General features: G+C 38.2%; 1 protein-coding gene across 3 annotated transcripts; it reads left to right on the forward strand.

The window, feature by feature from the left end:
* The first annotated feature begins 101 nt into the window (after positions 1-101).
* pla2g12a (phospholipase A2, group XIIA) lies at positions 102-25,481 on the forward strand. 3 transcript variants are annotated; one of them, XM_060832667.1, is made up of 6 exons: positions 158-197; positions 5,998-6,158; positions 7,785-8,287; positions 16,081-16,157; positions 20,161-20,326; positions 24,049-25,481. In XM_060832667.1, the coding sequence occupies exons 3-6, from the start codon at positions 8,089-8,091 to the stop codon at positions 24,165-24,167; spliced, it is 561 nt and encodes a 186-aa protein (XP_060688650.1). In that variant the 5' UTR covers positions 158-197; positions 5,998-6,158; positions 7,785-8,088; the 3' UTR covers positions 24,168-25,481. The 3 variants fall into 3 exon arrangements, with proteins under 3 accessions (XP_060688648.1, XP_060688650.1, XP_060688649.1); XM_060832665.1 differs by lacking the exon at positions 5,998-6,158 and having other exon boundaries at positions 102-197; XM_060832666.1 differs by lacking the exon at positions 5,998-6,158 and having other exon boundaries at positions 174-237.

The raw sequence follows: 25,481 nt of genomic DNA on the forward strand, positions 1-25,481 counted from the left end.
CATCAATTAATCCTCCAACGAATGTCCAAGTTTTCACTTGGCGAGATTTTCGCGGTGAGTGATGTTATCGGGAAAAAAAAATTATGTGAGCGGAAAAAAAAGACAGCTCCTGCCGTCATCACGCAGCGCCGACTAAGTGAAGGACCAACAGCGACGAGACAATCTCCCGTTAGGATTGAGTGTGAATTGTGAGCAGGGTGAGTAATGGAGACTGTAGCTTTTCCTGCGGGTTACAGGGTAAGGAAAAGTGTTTTCATTGTGGACACAAATGTTAGCTTTCTCTATGTGTTTGGAGTGGGAGCGGTGATGATGCTGAGTCAGGTGCCCCTGCAGCTGTTTCAGTCTGAACTTTTAACCAGGAAATGAAAGTAATCAGTAATAACAATATACATTTATATTGGGCGTAAACTCGGACAGATGGTGTTGTAGTTTTCACAATGTTGAGCGAGTAATCGAGCGGCTCAGGCTAATGCTCAGGGGCACGGGTTTGAATCCCAGCTGGTGGAGTTGAGAGTTTGTCTTAGGACTTGTGGTTATGAAACCATAATCAATTCTTCTAAAAACTCATCAGGTTCTCTACTGCCTTCAGGAAAGGAAATCTGCCATCCTCACCTCGGCTAGCCTACAGCAATGTGATTGACTGCTCACTGAAGTGGTCTTTATCATCAAGATGGGTTTCTTGCAACAGGGCAATATCAACCATCTCCTTCCTGATACTCGAAAGTACTTCTTTTTTTGTTTTGACCAGCGAGTGACTCCCCTTGATATTCCAGGTGCATGGTTTGAGGAGACACTTCGCCATATCCCTCGATGACAACTCTTGAACCCCTAAAAGGACAAACCCAACCTCAGTGCGCTGAGTGTAAATAAATGAAGGCTCATAGAATTTTTAAAAAATACACACACTAAAACTGCACTAACAATACTTTCAAAAACTACGTCTACTAAAAACCAACAAACTAAACCAATTGCAACATATAAAAATATTTGATGGGAGACTCTTCTTTCCACCCCCCCCCAAGAGGGGCCACTCACATTACCTGCATACACCTCCAGAACCCCTCCTAGCTAGAGCTGTGCCCCAAACTCAGGTGAAGGATAAACAATTAAACTAGGTATTATGGACAAAGAAATTACAAATGTGATTTTTTTTTCCCCCTGAAACGTTTGAGGCTGAAGGGTGACCTTTTATAGAGATTTATAAAATCATGAGCGGCATAGTTAGGAAGAATGACTAAGGTCTTTTTCCTCTCGTGGAGGAGCCCAAAACTAGAGGACATCAGCTTAAGGTGAGGAGGAAAGATTTAGGACCTGAAGAGTAACTTTTTCAAGCAGAGAGTGGTGCATGTATGGAATGAGCTGCCAGAGGAAGTGAGGTAAAAAGTGGAGTTGGGTACAATTACAATATTTAAAAGCATTTGGATGGTAATATGAATAGGAAGATTTATGGGGATATGGGAGAAATACTGGCAATTTGGACTAGGTCAGATTGGGATGTCTGGGCAGTGCAAACGAGTTGGAGCAAAGGGTTTGTTTTCATGCTGTATGAATCTATAAGTAAGGAGGTGATGAAGACAAGATTAGACACAATCAAGAGAAGTGTTAGGAAGGAGATGATTTAAAGTCAAGAAGAAGGTTATAAACAAGTGATAATTTTTCAACTCAGCAATATAATTTTAGAACATTGTTTTTCGTGGATCTAATTATAAAGATTTTGCAAACGATTGTGCTCCATTAATTCAGGCTGTGTTTATGGTAAGAACAATCATGGTAATAAACATAGTTGGAAATATGATTGTAATGCTTCTCATAACTGAATAGTTTGCCAAAACCTAAAATTATGGAACCATAGCAAAGAGCTGGCACAAAAGCTGTTGGGTCCATTATGGTCTTTGCTGTATTGTGAAAATGTGGGTGTACTGTATCTTTAAGAAAGTTAGAAGCTAGCAGAACTACCTGACAGCACTAAGTGTTCTGAACAAGATATAATGTAATCCTTTGGTCCAGCAGCTAGGGTAGGTAGTTGCCTGGAGACACAAACAAATTTGAATTAGGCCCATCAATTTAAATTATACCCCCCAAAAAAACCAAACCCCAATCAAGTTTGAATTTAGTATATTGGCAATATTAACAGCAAATGACACAATCCAATGCTTTGGGGATATAAGACTGGGAAGACGTGAACAGTTGGGAGAGAACCGCCAAGCTACCAGCATGTACAGACTGCCCGAAACACAGCTCTCTTAAAGGTACATTTATCAATCAATGACCTGTGAAAGAGAAATCTTAAGAAGAAAATCTCCAGAAGGAGACATAAAGGGAAGATTCAACAGCTGCCTGGTTTCGAAATTTGAAGTTTTGGTAAATCTTAATCGTGGGTTTTATTGGACTAGTATTATAAAGGGAAAGTAAACAATACGTTAGAGGAAGGAGTTGTAAATAGTTGTTAGCTAATTATTCTCTGTTATACTTCAAGAAATAAAGTTGTTAATTTTTACTTTAAATAGTTCTTGGCCCCTCGAATTTTCACAGATTACCGAACAGGGTAAATCTTTTCTGTGTTGCTGGTTTAAAATTAGCGGGGTGGGGAGGTGGGGTTACCCCGTGTTGTAACAGCTAGAACTAACTAGAAGTGATCCAACCACCCTGTTCTCTCCTCATAGCCTTTGTCTTCAAATACACAAGTATTTTTACAAATGCATTAGCTCTCTAAATTGCTGCCTGTTGAAGGAATCCCACGGTGAATTTGATGGTGTGAAAGTTACCTAGAATCTCTTGAAGAGTGACCCTCCATAGAGAAAATAAGGAATTAAATTGGGAAGTTTCTCTCCCATTCGGAACAGGGACAGTATATTTGGTAGTGCTAATACCCTTGGATTCAATGCAATAGGGATGGGTATTGCTTGCCATGTCAACAGCAAGTATTCAGTGATGTTTTGGGTGTAGGTGAAAGTTCAGTTGCAGTGCATTGTCACTTTTCTACAGAAGACCAGATGTATTCAGTCTAATTTTCCAGTTTCTTGATCTTTGTACAGAATTTATATTAAGGTCTTGAGCTATCTTGGGCTGCAGCCAACGTCAGTGGGCAGAGGAGCTCTATTTGTCGCTATTTTGAGGGCGCTGGATCCTTAAATGTTCCCTTCAGCCCTTGTTCAACCTCAAGTTTTGAATATTTGCAATTGTTCCAATACGTGCCCCAGAGGACATCCCAGACTTCAAATCAATCCTTATCCATCAGACATAATATTGTTAATTTTGATGGAGATTTAGGTTCAGAAACTTGAGTATATATATAGCCCCATTAAAAATTAATGAAGTGTTTTCAATGTATACTGTATTCAGTGTAGGAGGCAATAGTAGAGCAATTGATTTGAACATGGCAATGTCTCTCGAACGTGAATGTTTAACAGGCTAGATATATATTTAGAGTCATTGAGATGTACAGCACGGAAACAAACCCTTCAGTCCAACCCATACATGTCAACCAGATATCCCAACCCAATTTAGTCCCATCTACTAGCACCCGGCCCATATCCATCCAAACTGTTCCTTTTCATATATCCATCCAAATGCCTTTTAAATGTTGCAATTATACTAACCTCCACCACTTCCTCTTAATCATATTTATGTTTCTGGTGCAAGTGTTTATTGTAATATTGGTGTAAATGTGTTTTTGTTGGTAATGCTAGTTGAGAACTCATTGTTAGCTCGGACATTCTTCAGGCCAATGGGATCTTTTATATCTACTTGTGATAACAAATCTCAGTTGTACACTCTTGTTCCGAAAACAGCATGTTTAAAAGTGCAGGACCCTCTTAATGTGACACTGAAGTGTCAGTTTAGATTATGTGACGCAGCTCTCTGATTCAGATGTGGAACTACTGTGGTCATTTTGGAAAAAAAATGGGAGCGGGCAAGAGGAATCAAAAAGACTTTTGTTCTATCCTTAACATAGTGAAATGTCTAGGTCTTTCAGGAGGAGGGCGAGGAGAGGCAGATTGACAAAAAAAAACAAAAATAAACTTAAAAACCTAACATGAAAATGAGCAAGATATTGGAAGGCAAATGAGTTTAGGCAGTAAGGCTTACATTGTGGGAATGACATTACTGAAAGGCCTGATTGATAGCAGCAACGGAGGAGGGGCAAAATGAGCTTCTGACCAGAGACAGCAGGTTGGTTGTGGAAACAAATGTTTATTTAATTTTTTTGTTTTATTGCCTCATTAGGTGTTTCACATCCTTTATCTCGAGCAAAAATCTAATAACATTAGGGTAAACATTTTATATCAAATCTATCATTCAGTGTGGAGCAGGCTAAATGAAGGGAGAGCCATAATTTGAGTTGTGATAGTCTTCAGTGTAAAAATGGACATTTCACACTGTAAAATGAAGTTGGGAAAATTGACTTACTCCTATTTTGAAACTTCTGGTTTTGCTTTTATAGACATTTCTAGACTGTTTTTGAATGTACTGTTTAATTCAAAACCACATTCGTTACCAATCCGAGACATATTACTGAATGCTCAATGTAAAATTAGCTATGGCTCATGGATAACAGGGAGGACTAGCCATTTGGATACAGAACTGGCTCAATGGTCGAAGACAGAGGGTTCTTTCCAGACTGGAGGCCTGTGACCTCCACTATCACCTGATGAAGGAGCGTCGTTCCGAAAGCTAGTGTGCTTCCAATTACCCCGTTGGACTATAGCCTGGTTTTGTGTGATTTTTAACTTTGTACACCCCAGTCCAACACCGGCATCTCCAAATTGGGTCTAGATTAGGTTAGGATATCTGATCAGTATGGACGAGTTGGACTGAAGGATCTGTTCCTGTGCTGTTCTTCTCTATGACTGTTGTAAAATTTATATTCAGAGTAAAAATAGGATGGATTTGAATGTTTGGTAAATGGGAAGGTAATGAGTGGAGGTCCGAGGAGGTATAGTTGTCTGTGTGTGTAGACTGTGAAATGCAGGGAACAGGATCAAAAAATAATTAAAATGGGTAATGAAAGGTCAACCTTTGAATTCTAGTCCTCTGAATAAAAAGGAGAGGAAGGAAATTTTGCTGAAGTATCAAATTCTGATTGGACTACACTTGGAATACAGTTCCAGAAAAGCACACTTCAGGATATATTGGTTTTTGGAAGGTGTATTGTGCAGATTATCTATCCTTATTCAGAGAGCTGTGATTCTGCGACTATTACCAGGGCTCCAAGAATTGGCTTATGAGAGATGATACAGATTAGGTTTGTATCCACTGGAATATAGCGAAATTTAATTGAAGTATTTAGGATTTTGAAAATAATTGTTAGACTAAAAGGGAAACCTTTATCTGTTTTGGGTTGCTACTCATGTTAGGAAAGCATGATCTTTAGAATCAGAGACAAGCTGTTCAGGGGAGAAGTTAGGAAACATGTCTTCACGCACGTTGTAAAATTCCCTCCTGCAAGAAGCAGTAAGTGTTAGCTGAATTTATCATGTATAAATTTGAGATCAGTTGCTTTTTGCTAGCTTAGGATATTAAGAGATGTGGAGTCAAGACAATTGCATGGAATTATCTGATCCCATACAATGACAGAACAGCCTTCAGGGCTGAATGATTTACTCCTTGTCCTACATCTATATGCTCCAATCTGTTCTGTGTTCTCAGTAATTGTGGTACTTCAGACAGATGAAGTGCGAATCAGATTTTTTATGATTTGATGATGCATGGGAATGAAAGATCATGAGGGAGGTACAGGAGTGTAATGCTGAGGTTAAAATCAGATCAGCCATGATATTATTGAATGGTGAAGCAGGCTTGAAGGGCCAAGTGACCTACCCTTGCTCCTTGCTCATATGTATGTTTGCATGATTTCTGTCTTAGAGTCGTACATCACAGAAACTGACCCTTCAGACCTCCCAGTCCAAGTCAACCATAATCTCAAACCAAACTAGTCCCACCTACCTGTTCCCTGGCCCATATCCCTTCAAACCTTTCCTATTCATGTCATTCTAGAAGGAAGTGAGGACTGCAGATGCTGGAGATCAGAACTGAAAGTGTGTTGCTGGAAAAGCGCAGCAGGTCAGGCAGCATCCAAGAAGCAGGAGAATCAACGTTTTGGGCATGAGCCCTTCTTCAGGAATGAGGAGAGTGTGCCAAACAGGCTAAGATAAAAGGTAGGGAGGAGGGACTCGGGGGAGGGGCGTTGGAAGTGCGATAGGTAGAAGGAGGTTAAAGTGAGGGTGATAGGCTGGAGTGGGGGTGGGGTGGAGAGGTCAGGAAGAAGATTGCAGGTTAGGAAGGCGGTGCTGAGTTCGAGGGTTGGGACTGAGGCAAAGTGGGGGGGAGGGGAAATGAGGAAACTCGAGAAATCTGAGTTCATCCCTTGTTGGAGGGTTCCTAGGCGGAAGATGAGGTGCTCTTCCTCCAGCCGTCGTGTTGCTATGGTCTGGCGATGGAGGAGTCCAAGGACCTGCATGTCCTTGGTGGAGTGGGAGGGGGAGTTGAAGTGTTGAGCCACGGGTTGGTTGATCCGGGTGTCCCAGAGGTGTTCTCTGCGGAACGTTTCAGCACCACCTTCCTAACCTGCAGTCTTCTTCCTGACCTCTCCGCCCCCAGCCCCACTCCGGCCTTTCACCCTCACCTTAACCTCCTTCCACCTATCGCATTTCCAATGCCCCTCCCCCAAGTCCCTCTACCCTACCTTTTATCTTAGCCTGCTTGGCACACTCTCCTCATTCCTGAAGAAGGGCTCATGCCCGAAATGTCGATTCTCCTGCTCCTTGGATGCTGCCTGACCTGCTGTGCTTTTCGAGCAACACGTTTTCAGCTATTCATGACATTGTCCAAATGTCTTTTAAACGTTGTAATTGTGCTCGCAACCACCACTTCCTTGGGAAGTTCATTCCACACACAAACTACCCTTTGTGTAAAAATAAATTGCCCCTCATGTCTTTTTAAAAAATCTCTCACCTTAAAAATATGCCTCCAGTTTTGAAATCCCTCCCCATCCGATGAAAAGGCAACTACCATTAACTCTATGTATACCCCTAATTATTTTATAAACTTCTCACCATTGAACTTCCTACATTCCAGTGAAAGTAGTCCCAGCCTATCCAGCCTTACTTTATAACTTAAATCTTCCACAGCTGGCAACATGGTATATCTCTTCTGAACCCTCTCCAGCTTAATATCCCTAAACTGGGTGACTAGAACTGGATACAGTACTCCAGAAGAGGCCTCACCAATGCCCTGTACAGTCTCAACCTTCTTCCTTCCTCCCCCACCCCCCCATTTATCTCTCCACCCAGGAGGCTCCCTGCCTTCAGTCCTAATGAAGGGCTTTTGCCCAAAATGTCGATTTTCCAACTCTTTGGATGCTGCCTGACCTGCTGTGCTTTTCCAGCACTACTCTAATCTAGACTCTGATTTCCAGCATCTGCGGTCCTCACTTTTGCCTATGACTTCCCAAATCTTATACTCAGTTATGTTTGTTCGTTTCATCATTGCTACTGTAATAAAGAATTAAAGTTGGGAGTAGATTGCTTTTTTTTTAGTAATTGCACAGGGAAATCTAATACCCTGTGGTGTGCTTTTACAACATCAAACTTTTTAATGCCAAAATACATAACACACAGCAAATATTTCAGTCGTTCAACGTCAATGACTAGCATTTGCTTCTGTTATGAACCAATAGAATTTGTGGTTATGAAATTTGAACTTTGAATTTAAATAATATATTTTTTGTATAAATTTGATTTCATAAGCCCTCTTTTCTTTTTCTTCCTCTTGCCCCATTCTAGATTTGCAAAAGTGCAACAGATGTGATACTTGCATCCAATTTGGCTTGCTGTTCTCATCCATGTGACCAACACTGGCGCTTGTACAGCATGACATTCTTCTGGGAACTGTTCCAGGACTATCTATCTACAGCAGTCAAAAGTTTAGTAACCAGTGAAGTCTGAATACTCTAAATTACCCTGATGCTGAAATCACTAACTGACCATTTTTAAAATTTGTAATGCCAATGAACCTTTGCAATAGTATTTTATATTTTAACCAAAAACTTGAAGTGAAAAGAGTTTCAGTGCAGAGTTTCCATTGAGCATGCATTTGCTTGTCTATGTGCTTGTGGGAATTATTTTGAAGAGTCATGGGTACCATTCAGAAGTGACATACTACAAAGACTGGATGGGGAAGCTGAAAACAATTCGTAACGGAATTCATAAAATTGATATGTATCTAAATGCAGCACTGGATTTACTTGGTGGAGAGGATGGGATCTGCAAGTACAAATGCAGCGATGGTGCGTAAAATGTATATGAATTACAAAACTTTGAAGTCTCTAGGATGTTTTAATTCTATGTAAAATAGAGGGGTAAACCATTTTGTAAGTTCTGATGCGTCATTACTGAGATATCAATGCTGTTGAGTAAACTTTCTTTGAAGTAAGGCAATTATTTTTGGGAAATCTATTAATCCACAGTTTACCAAGTCAAGTCATTCTGATGTGCCATCAGATGTTTCTGACCTGCATTAGACTAGGTTTTCTGACATTGGGTGATAAGGTAAGAAAAAAAAAGCCAATTGTCACCAAGTTACATGAATAGCTTTCTCACCTTATTTAGGCATTGCATTAAATCATCTGAAATAGAGTTATATTCAGAAGGTTTATTATTGAGTGTCATTGAGAATTAGATTGTCCTGATAAAAACGAGTGATAAGACTGTTCTTGTCAAATGTGGCATTCAATCTGTCCAGGCTCATTTTCGCAATTAAATTGAAATAATTACAAAGATCAAGACGCATGACAGCTGTCACATCCAGACACCAATTACCCAGGGGGCTATTCTGGTTGCATTATCTTCCCAAAAGGCCCAGAATAAAGGAGTATGGCAATTGTGGGTTAAGATCATGACTCCATATGAAACGTGCAAAATTAGACCACTTGGCCCATTGCGTCTGCTCTGCCATTTGATCACAGCAGATAGTTTCTCAAACCTCCTGCTGTCTATCCATAACCCTTGATCACCTTGATAGCTAGAGAACCTAACTATCTCTGTCTTAAAGGCACTCAATAACTTGGCCTCCACAGCCCATGAGCAGGTTTAAATACTATTTGAATGTTCAGGGTGATGCCTGAGAAGTATGATTTGTGGGCTGACAGAATAGGATTAAAACAGAAAGCAATAAAAAGCTTTACAAGCATTTATAGTGAGTCCAGCAACTGATCACAAGAAAGAATTTCCAATAGTATAAACGGAAAATGCCTTAGTGGTATTCCCTCTCAACATAAATGTGGAAGGGACTACAGAGGCTTCAGATTAGATAGAGAATTAAAGACTGCAGTCATGTAACTGAACTAGCGATAGAAATCCTCCTGGAAATGACATTATCAGTGCTAATAATCAGGAAGATGAATTTGCAAGAGATGCACCATGAAGAAATTTATTTTGAGGGAATATAGACTTTATTCTGTGATACTAGATAGAAGATAGCTTTGGTGCATGGATGGAGTTATGTTGAAATGTCTTTGCAGATGAGATCCTTTTTGGATGTTACTGTGCAATTTGAGAAGTGTGCTATTAAAAACACAATTAAAGTTGGGAGTCAGGTTTGTGTGACTTCTAAACCTCATGTTTTAACTAGTAAGCAAAGTAGGTCAGGATTGATTTAAAATTTATTCCAATTTTGAGATGTTTATCCCATCCGAGTTACTAGGTCATCACAGAAGGATGATGCTCTATATAAAGAGATGGCGAAGTTGCAAAACTTGACCAATTAGTTGAATTAGTTGTGCATTCAGATAAGACCATATGCTACATTTGATGTGTTGGACGAAGTACTTTAGTGAAATATCTTAAAATATTGCAAAGTGTTGTCGATGTGGAAATCTGAAATTAAAAAAAAGCTGGAGAAACACAGTTGGTCTGGCAGTATCTATGGGAGAGAAACAGAGTTTCAGTTTTGAGTCCATTAACTCTGTTTCTCTTTCCACAGTTGCTGCCAGACCTGAATTTTCCAGCTGTTTTTATTTTTGTTTCAGATTTCTAGCAGTTCTTTTGTTTTTTTTTTCAGTGTTAGATACACTTGATCCTGATCAATTGATTAATTATAACAGATTCAGATTGGTCAGGATACAATAGACAGATTATAATCATAAGAGCCAAGTTAGATATTTTTAATGCAATGACCGGTTACATGTTTGTTAACTTATCCCTCTCCTACTCTTTAAGCTGTTTCGAAATTACCTGTCTTTAGCCAAGTTGGTCACGGTAACACAGAAAGTGACCTGGTTAAGAGTAGAATAATTAACAAAGGTTAAAAAGTACAGCTTTGTATGATTTATAACCTGTATTGAAACCACAAAGCATTGTTTGCAACATTTTGTAAAGCATTGATGCTTGAATAAGTGATAAATGAAAGTTCTGTATACTATTTTAGTAGATGTTTATAAACACGATTTAATTTATGTGTATGGGGGGTGCACTTTTTATTTGCCTGGAGAAAACACATTTTGTAGGAAGTGTACTTTTTAAAAAAAAAACTCCTGTTTTCTCAATCTTGTACTCCTCTGTCAGCGGATGAGCTAACTGTCCTACTGCAATGCCTTTAGCTCTTGTTGCTAGGCAATGAAAAATGCCATGCTGGTTAGGATTTCCGACCTGCTTAGTTATGTAAAAATAATGAATCTGAGCCCATGAGACTCATGTTGCCCACACAGCAAGTTGTTTTTCTGAAAGAACTGCGGAGTAGGTAGAAATTGCTGTACAGTATACTTGGGAGATACTGCCTCTGGTTGAGTATGCAAGTTTTGTGCTGAAGGTGTGGAATTTTATCTGTCTGAGTGACAGTTACAAGTGTATTTGTTATTCATAATGTGTAATGAGTGATGTGACACCTTTTTATTGCTAATTCTGCTACATTATTCTGCTATTCTGGAATTTATCTGCACACCAGGAAAAAGTAGTGAATGTGAATGGTATGGCATTCTTTAAAAGAAAACAGACCGTTTTAACTTCTGATTCCAGGAACCAATATCGGCCTTTGCTTATTTTCTTACTCTTTTTGTGCCAACTTGAATAAATGTATTCAATATATTCAATACACCAGGTGTGATCTCACCCAGGCTTTGTATAATTGAAGCATGATCTCTACCTACTTTATCAAGCTCTTTTTATAATTTTATATATATATTTAAAACATTTATCTGCAATACTTAACAGTGCCACTTATCTTTGAATCAATCACAAGTTTTGATGTGTGGCATATTCCATCACCAAAATGGTGAATACATATGATGAATGGTTTAATTCTATTAAAGATCCCTGTGACACAACACTACCCACATCCTGCCAGTTGAAGTACCTACTCTATATCCTGCCACTTGCCAGATTTCTAACCAGATCAATACCTTCAGTTCCACAAGCTTCAACTTTAGCTTGTGGCCTCTTCTGAGGGATTTTATCTAATGTCTTCTGTAGACTATTTAAATAACATTGATAGACACTTGTCTGCTGACTATTTTGTCACCTTTTGAAGAAATTCTTTCTCTGTTCCATTCCTTTAGTATTTTATCTTTTACTTCATATTGCTTCCTTCCTACCAGATTGTATCACTTCACACTTTCCTGCATCAAAATTATATATGACTTGTCTGCCCATTCCATCAACTTCGTGAGGTGTATTGTGACCATCTTAGATAACAAGGTTTCCAAGTTTTTGCTATCTATAAACTTTGAAATTGTGCCATATACATTGAGCCACACCTTGTGTACTAATAAGAAAGGCAGTTTTACTAGGACTGACTGACCCCTTGAGAAATCCACTGTATACTTTCCTCCAGATGACTAACAATTATTCACCACTACTTTATTTCCTGTCACTCACCCAATTTTGAACCCCTGCTGTGGCTGTACCTTTTTATTTTGTAGGATTCAGCTTTGCTTTTTTTTTTGTCAATTTACCTTTTTGCCAATCTGTACATACCACATCAATCACGTTATTCTCATCAATTCTCCTTGTTACTTCTTCAAAGTTCTCAGCAAGTTAGCTAAACATTTATTCTAGCTTTTCTTAATTAATCCACAATTGTCCTGGTAACTTCTAAATTGTGTCCCAGATTATCATTTCTAAAAGCTTTTCCACCACCACATTTAAACTAGCTGGCCTGCACTTCTTGGGCTTCTATTCTTTTTTTTTGAAGATTGAAGATTTGAAGAATATTGCAATTCTCTGGCCCTCTGGGCAAATGTCAGCATCTAAGAATCGAATTAAATTGAATTAGCTTTTTTGTCACATACTCAAATGGGTATGGTGAAAAATTTATAAGTTGCCACTTATGGCACCATCTTATGTACAAGGCACCTAGATACAAATTCTTCAGTACAAGCTCTTAGGATAAAAATTTAAAAATAAAGAAATTAAAAAGTCCAGCATTACAGATGATAGGAGTAAATTAGAAAAGTAGAGAAATAAAAAGTTCAAACTAACAGTCTTTCCAACCCAAGCCTCAAAGGTACCTTGCCTTTACACTGCACTGGGCCTTGAATCACCTCAGGGCTGGAAGCTCACATTGAGGCCACACCGGGTCAAAAGACCACCACGGGCTGCTGAGAGACTGCTATGTTGAACTGTTGAGAGATTGTCAGGCCGGGAGACTGCCACACTGGGCCAAGAGGACATCTTGTCGGGTCAGCATTGAGGTGACGTTTTCAAATCTGCGCTGAGGCCAGCAATTTGGGACGTTGCCAGGAAGAAAGAAGAGAAAAGCAAACACAAAAGGGAAAAAGAAAAGGAAAAGAAGTGAATGCAGCAGACGTGCTCTGACAGAAGCATCCTACTTCATTGTCATATTGGAAAACAAAGAGCAGTTTGGATGATTCTGCCTAGTAAATTCGCAATTTCACGCTTGCTTAATTGTCATCAAATAGATTTTGTCCTTGACCCCTCTCCCACTTCTTTTTTTCTATCTGTCTTTTCTGGATCCTATTGATTGAGGAATATTTAATGTCAAAGCTGCCTTTTTTAAAACCGGTCTTGTATTGCTGTTATAGCATATTACATGCAGTGACCTGTGCTTCTGTCTCACCAACCTTATTTAACATGTTTTGATTGTCTACCTAAGTGCACTGTAAACATAATTTGCATCTTATTGCATTCCTTCTTGGTCTGAGCTTACTATTGCAACTTCCTATTCTTGTGCTTTTTGTCTCAGTATTTTTCTGTATCTACCTTCTCCTTTCCAATGCTATGTCTTGGCACCATTCCCCCGATAGGTTTGTGGAAATCTTCCTCAACAGAATCAGCAAACTGTCACACAACAACTGTTTCCAAATATGTTTAAGTCTGCATTGGTCCCACCACTGCCATAACTGTTCCCAGCAGCCCAGGAGCTGTAAATATTTTCCTTGTGTGCCATCTCTTCAGCCACACTTTTGTCAGCTCTATCTCCCAGTTGGATCTTTATTAATACATTAATACAAGTCATCCAGAAATTACTGCTTTTTGAGGACCTGCTTGCTATTGTTTTTTTCTGGTTCCTTAACATCTGCCTGGAGATTTTCATCTTTCTTATTACTAGTGCCATTGGTACAGTTATTAATGAGCCCAAGTTCAAGTTCCATCTGCTCCAGAGGTGTGTCATTACACATCTAAACAAAGTTTGTGAGAAGATTTTTAGCTTGGGTGCTCGTTGTTGTGGTTCTGTTCGCCGAGCTGGGAGTTTTTGTTGCAAACGTTTCGTCCCCTGTCTAGGTGACATCTTCAGTGCTTGGGAGCCTCCTGTGAAGCGCTTCTGTGCTGATTCCTCCGGCATTTATACTGGTTTGAATCTGCCGCTTCCGGTTGTCAGTTGCTGTCCGCTGCCGTGGCTGGTATATAGGGTCTAGGTCGATGTGTCTGTTGATAGAATTTGTGGATGAGTGCCATGCCTCTAGGAATTCCCTGGCTGTTCTGTTTGGCCTGCCCTATAATAGTGGTGTTGTCCCAATCGAATTCGTGTTGTTTGTCATCTGAGTGTATGGCTACTAGGGATAGCTGGTCGTGTCGTTTCGTGGCTAGTTGGTGTTCATGGATGCGGGTTGTTAGCTGTCTTCCTGTTTGTCCTATGTAGTGTTTTGTGCAGTCCTTGCATGGGATTTTATACACTACGTTGGTTTTGCTCATGCTGGGTTTTGGGTCCTTTGTCCTGGTGAGTTGTTGTCTGAGGGTGGCTGTTGGTTTGTGTGCTGTTATGAGTCCTAGTGGTCGCAGCAGTCTGGCTGTCAGTTCAGAAATGCTCCTGATGTATGGGAGTGTGGCCAGTCCTTTGGGTTTGTGGCATGTCCTCATTTCGTTGTCTTTCCCTTGGGCATCCGTTGATGAAATTGCGAGGGTATCCGTTCTTGGTGAATACCTTGTATAGGTGCTCTTCTTCCTCTTTTTGTAGTTCAGGTGTGCTGCAGTGTGTTGTGGCCCTTTTGAATAATGTCCTGATGCAACTTGGTTTGTGTGTGTTGGGGTGGTTGCTTTCATAGTTCAGGACTTGGTCTGTGTGTGTGGCTTTCCTGTATACCTTCGTTGTGAATTCTCCATTCGGTGTTCTTTGTACCATCACGTCTAGGAATGGGAGCTGGTTGTCCTTTTCTTCCTCTCTCGTGAATCGGATTCCTGTGAGCGTGGCGTTGATGATCTGGTGTGTGTTCTCTGAATAATGCTGGAGGAATCAGCACAGAAGCGCTTCACAGGAGGCTCCTAAGCACTGAAGATGTCACCTAGAAAGGGGATGAAACATAGAACATAGAAAAATACAGCGCAGTACAGGCCCTTTGGCCCTCGATGTTGCGCCGACCAAATCCTACCTAACCTACACTAGCCCAATAACTTCCATATGCCTATCCAATGCCTGCTTAAATGACAATAAAGAGGGAGAGTTCACCACTGCTACTGGCAGGGCATTCCATGAACTCACAACCCGCTGCGTAAAGAATCTACCCCTAACATCTGTCCTATACCTACCACCCCTTAATTTAAGCTGTGTCCCCTAGTAACAGCTAGAAACGTTTGCAACAAAAACTCCCACCTCGGCGAACAGAACCACAACATCATCTAAACAGGTTGATGAAAATATCATGACTCTAAGATCACCTTTGGACACCAAAACCCTTTACAACTTTAGAAATATTCTGGCTTTTTTCAGTCCAAAGTTAATAACTTGATCTTATTATATTGTATCTGCCATATTCTAGTCCATTTACTCGGCCTGTCCAAGTTCTTTTGAAGCCTCCTTGTATCCTCATCACATTTTGGTATCATCAAAAGTAATACAATTGATCGCCACATCCAAATCATTGATTTTATATGTATTATGGACAGCTATGGACTTAGCACTGATAGTTGTGGTATTCCACTAGTAATAGCCTGCCATCCTGAGAGTGTTTTGTTTATTCCTACCCTCTGCTTTCAGTCTATCAATCTGTTCTCAATCCATACTAGTACGTTTCATCAAATCCTTTGTGCTCCAGCTTTATTTATTAACCTCCTGCAAGAACTTATCAAAAATCTTCTGACAATCCAAATACAGCACATTCTCTGGTTCTCCTTTGTCTATGTTATATGTAAGAGTTTTAAGAAAACATGAATCGGACAAACTAGCATGAAACTTGCCACGAGGATACATGAACGCTAACTGGCCACCAAAAGACATGACCCACTATCATTAGTTTCTATACATACAGACAAAAGAAGGACACCACTTTGACTGGGACAACACACACATCCTCAGACAGGCGAATCAAAGACACATGAGAATTCTTAGAGGTATGGCATTCCAAGCAGAACTCCATCAATAAACAGATCGATTTAGACCCTTGCCTTGAAAGAAAGAACCAGAAATGACATCACCCACCTTAAGAAACCAAGACCTAAAATTAGAGAGGTGGGACATACCAGCAGCACTTCACCAGAGACCGTCACTGATGATGTTACCTCGTGTGGTGACGAAATGTCTGAAAACAAACCTTCAAGCTCAGCGAGCTAACTTTTATATACTTGTATCATCAACCTGAGCTACAAATCTTCTCAAACATTGCTCATACTAAACTTCTATTTTTCTTTACAGGATCTAAGCCAACTCCTCGCTCCAATTATAAGCTTCCTCCACCCAATGGATGTGGCTCTCCGATGTTTGGAGTTCATGTAAGTAATACTTTGTCAAAGATTTGCATCTTGCATCCTTCTTAATTTCATTAAATTTCAGTAATGAATGAAATGCTTCAATGGTTTCACTAAGCAACAATATAAATTTGCTGAACAGGATGTTTTATTGGTTATTTCAGGTTGACATTGTTGCATATCAGCAAAGTCAGTAGACTGAGTATATTTGTATGTTATGTTAAGATCCCAGCTGATGGGAAAATGGACAAGTCAGATCCCAATACTGGCTTGATAGATCATACACTTAATTTTTGCGGTTGGTTAATATGGTTTTTAGTCACTGAAATAAATTTACACAATGCTACTAATGTTCGTTAGCAATAGACCAAAAGTTGATTACACAAAGAAATAAAGATTTTATGTAGAAGACCAATCTCAATCCAAAAATCAAAACATTTCAACCTGCTTTCCAAAACCATGTGTTTAAGAGACTCACTCCCAGAAAAAAATCACTCCTCTATCAGCTGTTTAAATATTTAATTAACTGATTTTCTTGTTTGTTTTTCTTGAACTGCAGTGACAATTTTACAGTTTATTTCCAAGTCTGATGACATGAATATTTTGTAGTTCTGATGGCCCAAACTTCCTCACTTTTAACAACCTAAGGATTTCTATTCAAATTCTTTCAGCTTGAAAGCTCCACAGTCCAGAAACCTCTTCTGCTGAGGTGATTGATTCCCTGAAATGAGTTGATTCACCTGTGAGGAGAAGCGTTTCTATATTCTGGACCTCTGGCATCTGAATAAAAACCTTGAACCTTCTATTTTGAAGTCAAAACTAAACTAGTTGTCTTAATGTGTTTACTCTGTATGTCATAAAGCCAATAAGTTAACCATTTTCTCCATTAACACTGTAGGCATTCTCTCAGGGACTTCGCACCTTTTCAACAGAAAAAAAATCTTCCAGCTGGTTTATATTCATCTGTTTCTATTCTGAAATCAAAATCCAAAAATATAACATGCAATACATCATCCATCACACCTCCACAAAAGAAAACCTGAAAATATATCCTTGAGACATTTTCACTTTTCATCAATAAGTTTTTTGCATGATTTCTATGGCACATCAACAGTATTTTATTAACTTTACATGAACATTTTTTCATGCAATCATATCCTATACTAGTGCAATTTGATCATGGTATTGGTTTCATTAATATTTATTCTTGACAAAGCATTTGCTATATTGACCTTGCCAGCCAAATAAATGATTTTTTTCATTGTATAGCTACAATATCAAGAAAGGAGTCTTAATGTTTTTGATATGCAATGTCTCCAAACAATCTAAAAGGTTGAAGTCCATATAAAGTAAATCTTTTCAGATTTCTTGAATATGTAAACTTCAAACTTTTGTAGTCGGTGCAACGTTCTTTCTTTACTGTTGAACATTCCCTTGTCCACTAAAATTTCTTCCTGTTCTTCAATAAATTTGTTAAAGAGGCCACTAATAATGCTGAAATTCAGAATGAAATGCAAACAAAATTAACTCCTGTCAGTGTATCTCAGAATTTTGTGTTTTGTTGTCGAGAATATTCAAGGTAACGCAAATTTTAACATTTCTAGTACTACTTGTCCTCATACCACAGTATGGCCCAAGTAAGTCAGTTTTGCTTTGGCAAGTACACTTTTAGCCAGATTTATGATCATTTTTGCTCTTTTTAAGTTTAAAAGGTCATTCATTTGATACAGTTGTTCTTCCCAGTTTAGCTGAACATAACCAGGTCAATGTGAAAATTTCTTTCAGTTAATTGTTGAAAAGTAACTGGTGCATTTTTCATTCTAAATGGTTAGACTTGTTGACAAAATCCATCTATTAAAAAGTTGATATTTCTTTGGCCCTGTCAGTGCAAGGAAATTGTCAATATCCTTTTAACAAGTCAAATTTGAATTAATGCAAGTCCAACTTTGTAATCATGATGGGAATGCAGAATTTTTGTGATCCATCCCAGTTTCAGCACCATCACAACAGGTGAGCTCCAGCTACTATCACTCAGGCCAATAGTGTCATTATCTATCTGGAATTTAATTTCTTTCCTCATTTCGGTTAATTTCTTTGAAATGAGTCAGTGCAAATGTTGTTTTATGTTAATATATTTTCTCCTGGTCTATTTGCACAAATCTTTTTGAGACATAATAGCTTTTCTAGTCATTTCAATTGTTTTCTGGAAGATAGTATCAAATTCCATATAACCTCTTTAGGTACTTTCCATTTTATCAAATTGATGATTGAGGGTCAACTTTTGAATTTTTAATTTCTGATTCATTCTACAATTGTGATATTTATTTTCATTTACCTATTTCGTTCACTATTCTAAGTACACTTTACTCCTCTCTACACTCTCTATCCTGGTATTACATTAACATATTTTTTGCAATTTTTTTTGTCTTATGTCTGCTACTCATGATATAATTCACATAATTGAGTTTTTTTTCTGATTTGATGAGGACCAGTGAACCTTGCTTTTAATGGCTTCCGAGAGACCACTAACATGACTAATATTTTGTCTCTAACAACAAACTATCTAGCTTTGGCCTTTTCTTCTGTTCTGGTTTTTATTGTTGTTGAACATTTCTTCTATGCTTTTTGGCTACCCCACAAGCTTTTTGTTTCTTTCTGAAACTTGAAACATGGGCTTGAAGGTTCTCAGGTATTTGGTTTTTAAATTTTTGTTTACTCAGTTTAAGGGATAATCTCACCTCATGTCCTTATCAAAGGGACTAAATACTGAGAGTTAATTAGGAACATCCCTAATGGCAGATAATAACACAGGAATTCCCTTTATCCTTGTCGTTTGGACATTGCTGACTATAAGCTCCAATGCTCTTTATAAGTTTAATGCCATCTTTTCCATGTTCTTTGAGACTGAGATTGTGCAAGATGAGCTGAAGGCGTAAATTGTTTTATTCCCAAGCTAGTGATGACATCAAGTATTTGTGACATAAAATTTGGTTGAATCTGCATTTGATTGTACTTATTTGGGCAATCCATAACTTGTGAGGAAACACAAATCTACTTTTCTACTACTATTTTGCTGTATTTTTCTCCAAAAGCTATTGTTATTAAAAGATACTGACTATCATTCCTAGTTCTAGGTAAGGATCCTACAAAATCTATTCTGATTTAGACCCCGCTAAACAGTTATTTGAAAACTGGTATCAGAATTAAAAGCACAGGTTTTAATCAATGGTTGGGGTTTCCCCACTACCTAACATGTTGGATTTATACTGTGGGCAGATTGGCATTTCCCTCCCCTCTGGGACAGACCCAGAAGCTCGGCTTTTTGTTCCATTCCGGAGTGCCTTGTTTTGGCTTTCAACACAAATTTGTGCTCACATAAAGTGCTCTAGCTCAATTTTCCAGCAGTGTGGACACTCTGTTCATGCTAGGGGCACAAGAACTGAGTAAGTTGGGCTTAAAGGTAGAGCAGAATTTGAGAAGTGAGAGTCTAACAACCACATTGATTAAATAAATCAAAAGCTAAATCTTTATTTGTTTTCGCTATCGTTTTATAGCAACTGTGCAGCACTTCTGATGGTCGTAGCTGTTGGATACAGTCAATGATTAGCTTTTTGAGCATGATAGTAAATTAATATAGAGAGTCTTACTGAGAAAAGGCATTCGGTAGAATGTCTTCAGCTTTTGCTTGTTTGAACAATTCAAAGATAAGTACAAATTTAGACTGTGAGTCCACATCCTGATTAGTTGGAAAGTTGGCTCTGATCAAGGAATTACATGGAGAATGCAGCAATTAATGATGATTGACAGTTAACTGCAAGGCCATGTTCAATTTTTAAATCGGGCAGGTGACTCTGATTAGTTGGATCTATGTCCTGAGAAATGAACCAAAGAGTAACAGTTGCCCAATTTTTTGAACATAATGAAGGCCAATACTCTCTAACTTCAGTGCTGATCAATGTTGACTGCAGATTTTATTGAGATATTGCGATCACCTGTCATACATATTTACATATATCTTTGTAAATAGCTAGATGTGGGAATCCCTTCTATGACGAAGTGTTGCAATCAGCATGATCGTTGTTATGATACTTGTGGAAATGCTAAACAGGACTGTGATGAAGTGTTTCAGTATTGTCTGTCCACAATCTGCAGAAATGTACAGAAAACATTAGGAATGGATTCAACTGTACAAGGTAGGTGCAGCTAAATTATTTGATGTTCACTGCTTGCAGGTGGAAAGTTAATGCTTTCTAAAAAAAAAATAGCCACAAGAACCTGCAAATATTTGTGATATGTATTGTATCATCAACTCCAATTTAATGAAACAGTGGATTGTATCTGGCATTCCCCTCTATCCAATACTAGCAACTTCTGCACTTGAACTAGGAAACATTCCATGCTATACCGAACTTTATTTCTGTATCAGTGTGAAGATTGATATCTGAGTAAAAAATGAGGTCTGCAGATGCTGGAGATCACAGCTGAAAATGTGTTGCTGGTCAAAGCACAGCAGGCCAGGCAGCATCTCAGGAATAGGGAATTTGACGTTTCGAGCATAAGCCCTTCTTGACTTCAGGTTTATTTTCTTGCTATTTTATCTGACAAACACATTACACACTGAGCAGTGTTTGAGTGAAGAAGTTCCATATGATTGTCCAAAATGACATTTATAATCTGAACTTGTGCCCTCCCTGCTCCCTGATCTTTGTGGCTTTTCTCTGCATTGATGCCAGTATTTGAAGTGATCTCTTGTTTCTTGCAAAACAAAGCTAGATGCAATATTCAGGGTGTGATCGGACCATATTACTGGTTAGTAATTATAGAATGTCTTGCTCAACCAAAATTTGGAGGTGCCAGTGTTGGATTGGGGTGGACAAAGTTAAAAATCATACAACACCAGGTTATAGTCCAACAGGTTTATTTGGAGGCTAATGCCTCCAAAGCATCCAATATGATGGCTTGCAGCACAAAATAGAACATACTTCACGGAGTAAGCAGTCCTTCTGCCAATGTTCATAGTTGGGCAAGTGATTCCCTAAATGAAATCCCACTTCTCACACTGATTTGCTTTAAAAACACAAAATTGAAGCCCCCTTTGTGAATTAATTGAATGTAATGTCCTTGCTTTGAAAATGAAAAGATAATATAACTTAATTTCTTGCACTCAGCCCTACATGGCATTCAGTTCATTATAAAGCAATAAAGAATGATATTTCATTTACAGAATCTTTCGCATCTTCCAAGACATCCCAAACTAATCCACACTTATAATGTTTTCTCTAAGTGTAGCTTTTCTTTTCATTATAATCAAACCTGGCAGTCTATTAACTCCCAGCAAGGTTCCACAGACAGTAATGAGATAAACCAGCTAATCTTTTGGTGATGTTATTTGAAGAGTAAATGTGGTTGGGATGTGAGAAGAGTATATTTGATCTTCAAATTATGATTTTAAAAAAAATCTAAGTATCAATTTGCAAGAGCAGACAGAGTCCCAGTTTTAACATCCCTTTGGAAAAACACCTTCGCAATGTGTCAGTATGGTGTTGAAATGGCAATGTAAGTCAGATCACTTACATGGGAATGGAACCACATTCTAGAGAAATGGACTACCATCAAATCAAGCCTGATATTGTTGACTTTCATTGAACTTTTGTCCTATACCTATGCTGTAAATGTTTCAGCATGAAGTAAAGAATTTGGCTTGAGAGCTTACTGCAATTAAAAATACTTTTTTGTCCAATAGTTTAAGGATTTAACTTTAGATAAAATAATCCTTAGCTCAAATGTTGTTGCATCATTACATCAATTACTTTGAGCATATGTAATACAGTAAATCAGAAAGGTGATGCTATCAATCAAAGGAAAAGTTGAGAAAATGAATAAATAAGTTCCCAAATAATTCCATTAAAGAAAAACTTAACTCATTCCTTTTTGTTTTTTTTTCACTATGGTGTAAGGGGACATAATATATTGCTGAAGCATGTACATTTTGTTTAGAATTTCAAAGATATAGCTTACTCGACATAAAATTCCCTTTGGGGTGGAAGAGAGGATCTGTGGTTTGTTATGTCACTCCACTAACTGTGTTCCTAATCTAAGTCTGACTATTGGGTTTTAGACTGGAGGGAGGAACACTGAAGAGCAGGTTGATCTGTCTTCTGTCACTTTTGTTCACGTACTTCATTGCAGGATACAGTGACGATGATCTTTATGCATTCAGTTTTTTTGGATCATGCTTTGTACATTGTTTTGAGGATGCAATGGGAACATAATTTACAATGGATTTAAAGTAATGTGTAAAAGTATTTATAGCAGGGCTGGGGTGAAGAAGCTTAAAAGATCTCACACAAAGGTTTGCCTAAGTAAGGTTTACCAAAATCTATGAATTCTGAATCTTCGTTATATCAAATATCGACGGCAGAGCACGCAGAATTTAATTTTATTGGCAAAACTATGACAAAACTCAGTCTTTTGAGGGACAGGGCAGGTTCCAAGAATTGTTGTCTTTGTTATTGAATGAATTAGTTCATAGAGTTATAGAGATGTATAGCATGGAAACAGACCCTTTGGTCCAATCTGCCGTCCAGATATCCTAAATTAATCTCGTCTCATTTGCCAGCACTTGGCCCATATCCCTCTAAACCCGTCCTATTCACGTACTCATCCAGATGCCTTTTAAATGTTATAATTGTACCAGCCTCCACCACTTCCTCTGGCAGCTCATTCCATACATTCACCACCTTTTGTATGAAAATGTTATCCCTTAGGTCCCTTTAAAATCTCTCGCTTCTCACCCTAAACGTATGCCCACTAGTTCTGGATTCCCCCAGCCCAGTGAAATGACTTTGTCTATTTACTCTATCCATGCCCCTCATGATTTTATAAACCTCTAAGGTTTATAAACCTCAGCCTCTAATGCTCCAAGGAAAATAGCCCCAGCTTATACAGCTTCTCACTATAGCTCAAACTCTCCAACCCTGGCAACATCTTGTAAAATCTTTTCTGAATTCTTTCAAGTTTCACAACATTCTTCCTCTAGGAAGGAGGCCAGAATTGCACACAATATTCCAAAAGTTGCCCAACCATTGTCCTGTACAGCTGCAACATGGCCTCCCAACTCCTAGACCCAATGCTGTGATCAATAGGGAAAAACATGCTAATTTGATATATTTTCTCTGGTGTTTATGCCAAAAACAATATAGACGTTTTGCCCAAGATCTTGCAGTAGATAAGAAGGCAGTCATTTCAAAGTTTTTTTTAAAAAAAGCAGAGTACTGTTTTCGTTAGTGGAGATGGTAATGTAGCAGTAATGTCACTGACCAGAGATCCATTCTAATGCTCTGGTTTGGGACCATGGACTTGAATCCCACCAGACTGTGAAATTTGTTTTCCAGATAAAATTTGAAATAAAGAGGCTACCCATAACAACCTATCTGATTCATTAATGTCCTTTAGAAAAGTAAATCTACCACCCTTACCCAGTCTGGCCTGCATGCAACTTCAACCAACAATATGTTTGACTCTTAATTGTCCTCTGAAATGATCAATCGGTTCAAGGGCAGCTAGGGTTGGGAGGCCAATGTAATCAGGGTTCACATTTTGTACAAGAATAAAGAAAATTCTGCATATCATTACAATATTTTTTATCCCATTACATTACTGAGCCATAATTTAGAAAGTTGTGTTAAGAGCTGCCCTTTTGAATACAAAATCTTATTTAATTCATGTTAATCTTCCAAAGAGAAAACCAAATGAGAAATTTTAGCTGCAACTAGGTATGATTATTTAAAACCATGATCATACTGTAGAAATGCAAAATCTACTTTTTTTTTTCGACTTATTTTTGGTTGCAAATGGTTTTATATAGTGTTACTCGAAAGAAGAAACCTAATCTATTTTTTCTATCTTTTTGTAGCCTGTGACAATGCTGTAGAGTTGCTTTTCAATGCAGTTATGCATTTGGGATGCAAACCCTATCTGGATAGTCAACGTGCCACATGCAAGTGTGCATATGAGGAAAAAGTCGACCTTTGATGTAAAGATTGATATTTTTTTCTCAATAAGATATGCCTTTCCCTTGGAGCTGAAAAATTCAACTTTTCTCGGGACACTTAATTACAGATTAATGAAAAAAATGTTTAAAATTGTCTAACAAATTCTGTTGTTTGGAAGATTTTCATCCAATGTTCAATGTTCTTTCTATTTTATGTATCTAAGTTAATGTTACTCAAGATGTGAATTATTATATGTTGTCTGGTATGGTGTTTTAAGATGCAGCATACTAGGGCATGGTTTTAAAGGCAATATGCTCATGCACTGAATTCCATCTCTTTTTATGTGGACCTTGTTAAAAAGAAACACTTTTTGCTCTCTTGGTCTTATCCCACGCTAAACAAAGAAGACAAATGAATTAACTGACCATGTTCATGCACTACTTCGTGGCAGATTTCTCCATGACACCTCATTGGAAATTATACTGGGCTGTGATACTCAAAGCTTTAAGTTGCAAAAATTCAATAGTTGTGGATGGTTTTCAAAAATTTCAGATGGATCTTAAATCAAGATTAACTGAACGTCTTCTATAATTCAAGTAGAGAAAAACACAGTTAAGATTTTAAGTTGAATGTCATTCCAAGAAGAACCTTATTCAGCATTAACTTTGATTTTCTCTCCACAGGAACTGCCAGATCTGAGTATTTTCAGCGTTTTCTGTTGGTTGGAATCCCATGCATTTGAAAATTAATGTTCTGACTAGCTGTGACATGCAATGTGAAATAATGAATTGTGAAATGGTTAGCAACCCAGATAATTGAGTGAATGATTGTGAGCATATTGCTGGAAATCGGAAGTGAGAAAAATTAGATCTTAAGTTCGTTTAGTGTTTCCTTTCATATGTTTGAATATTTGGTCCAAGGTGAGACTATCTTGCTAATAGTTTTCATTTTTTTCTGTCCCTTGATAGCAACTTGTGATTTTTGCTTCCCTTTTGATAATTTGGGATGTTCAAATTTTGTTTTCGGTAATAAAGAATTTGTATTAAAGAGTTTAAATTTACTTGACATCTTTTACAATCTTCAAACATCTCCGAATACTTCACAACTATTGAGTCACTTTGAAAGTATGCAAATGTAGGGAAATATGTGAGCCACTTTGCAAACAATGTATTGCCACAAACCGCAGTGGGATATAGCACCAATTAGTCAGTTTTAATGAATAAGAATGAATTTTGACCTGGATGCAGGGAGATTTCCTTCATTGCTTGAAAAGAGACATGAAATATAAATAACATTTGAAGAGGTGAGGCATAAATTTTCAATGGAAAATTCATGAAACAGTTGGTAAATTTGA

This window comes from Hemiscyllium ocellatum, chromosome 11 (genome assembly GCF_020745735.1).
Source record: "Hemiscyllium ocellatum isolate sHemOce1 chromosome 11, sHemOce1.pat.X.cur, whole genome shotgun sequence".
NCBI lineage: Eukaryota > Metazoa > Chordata > Chondrichthyes > Orectolobiformes > Hemiscylliidae > Hemiscyllium > Hemiscyllium ocellatum.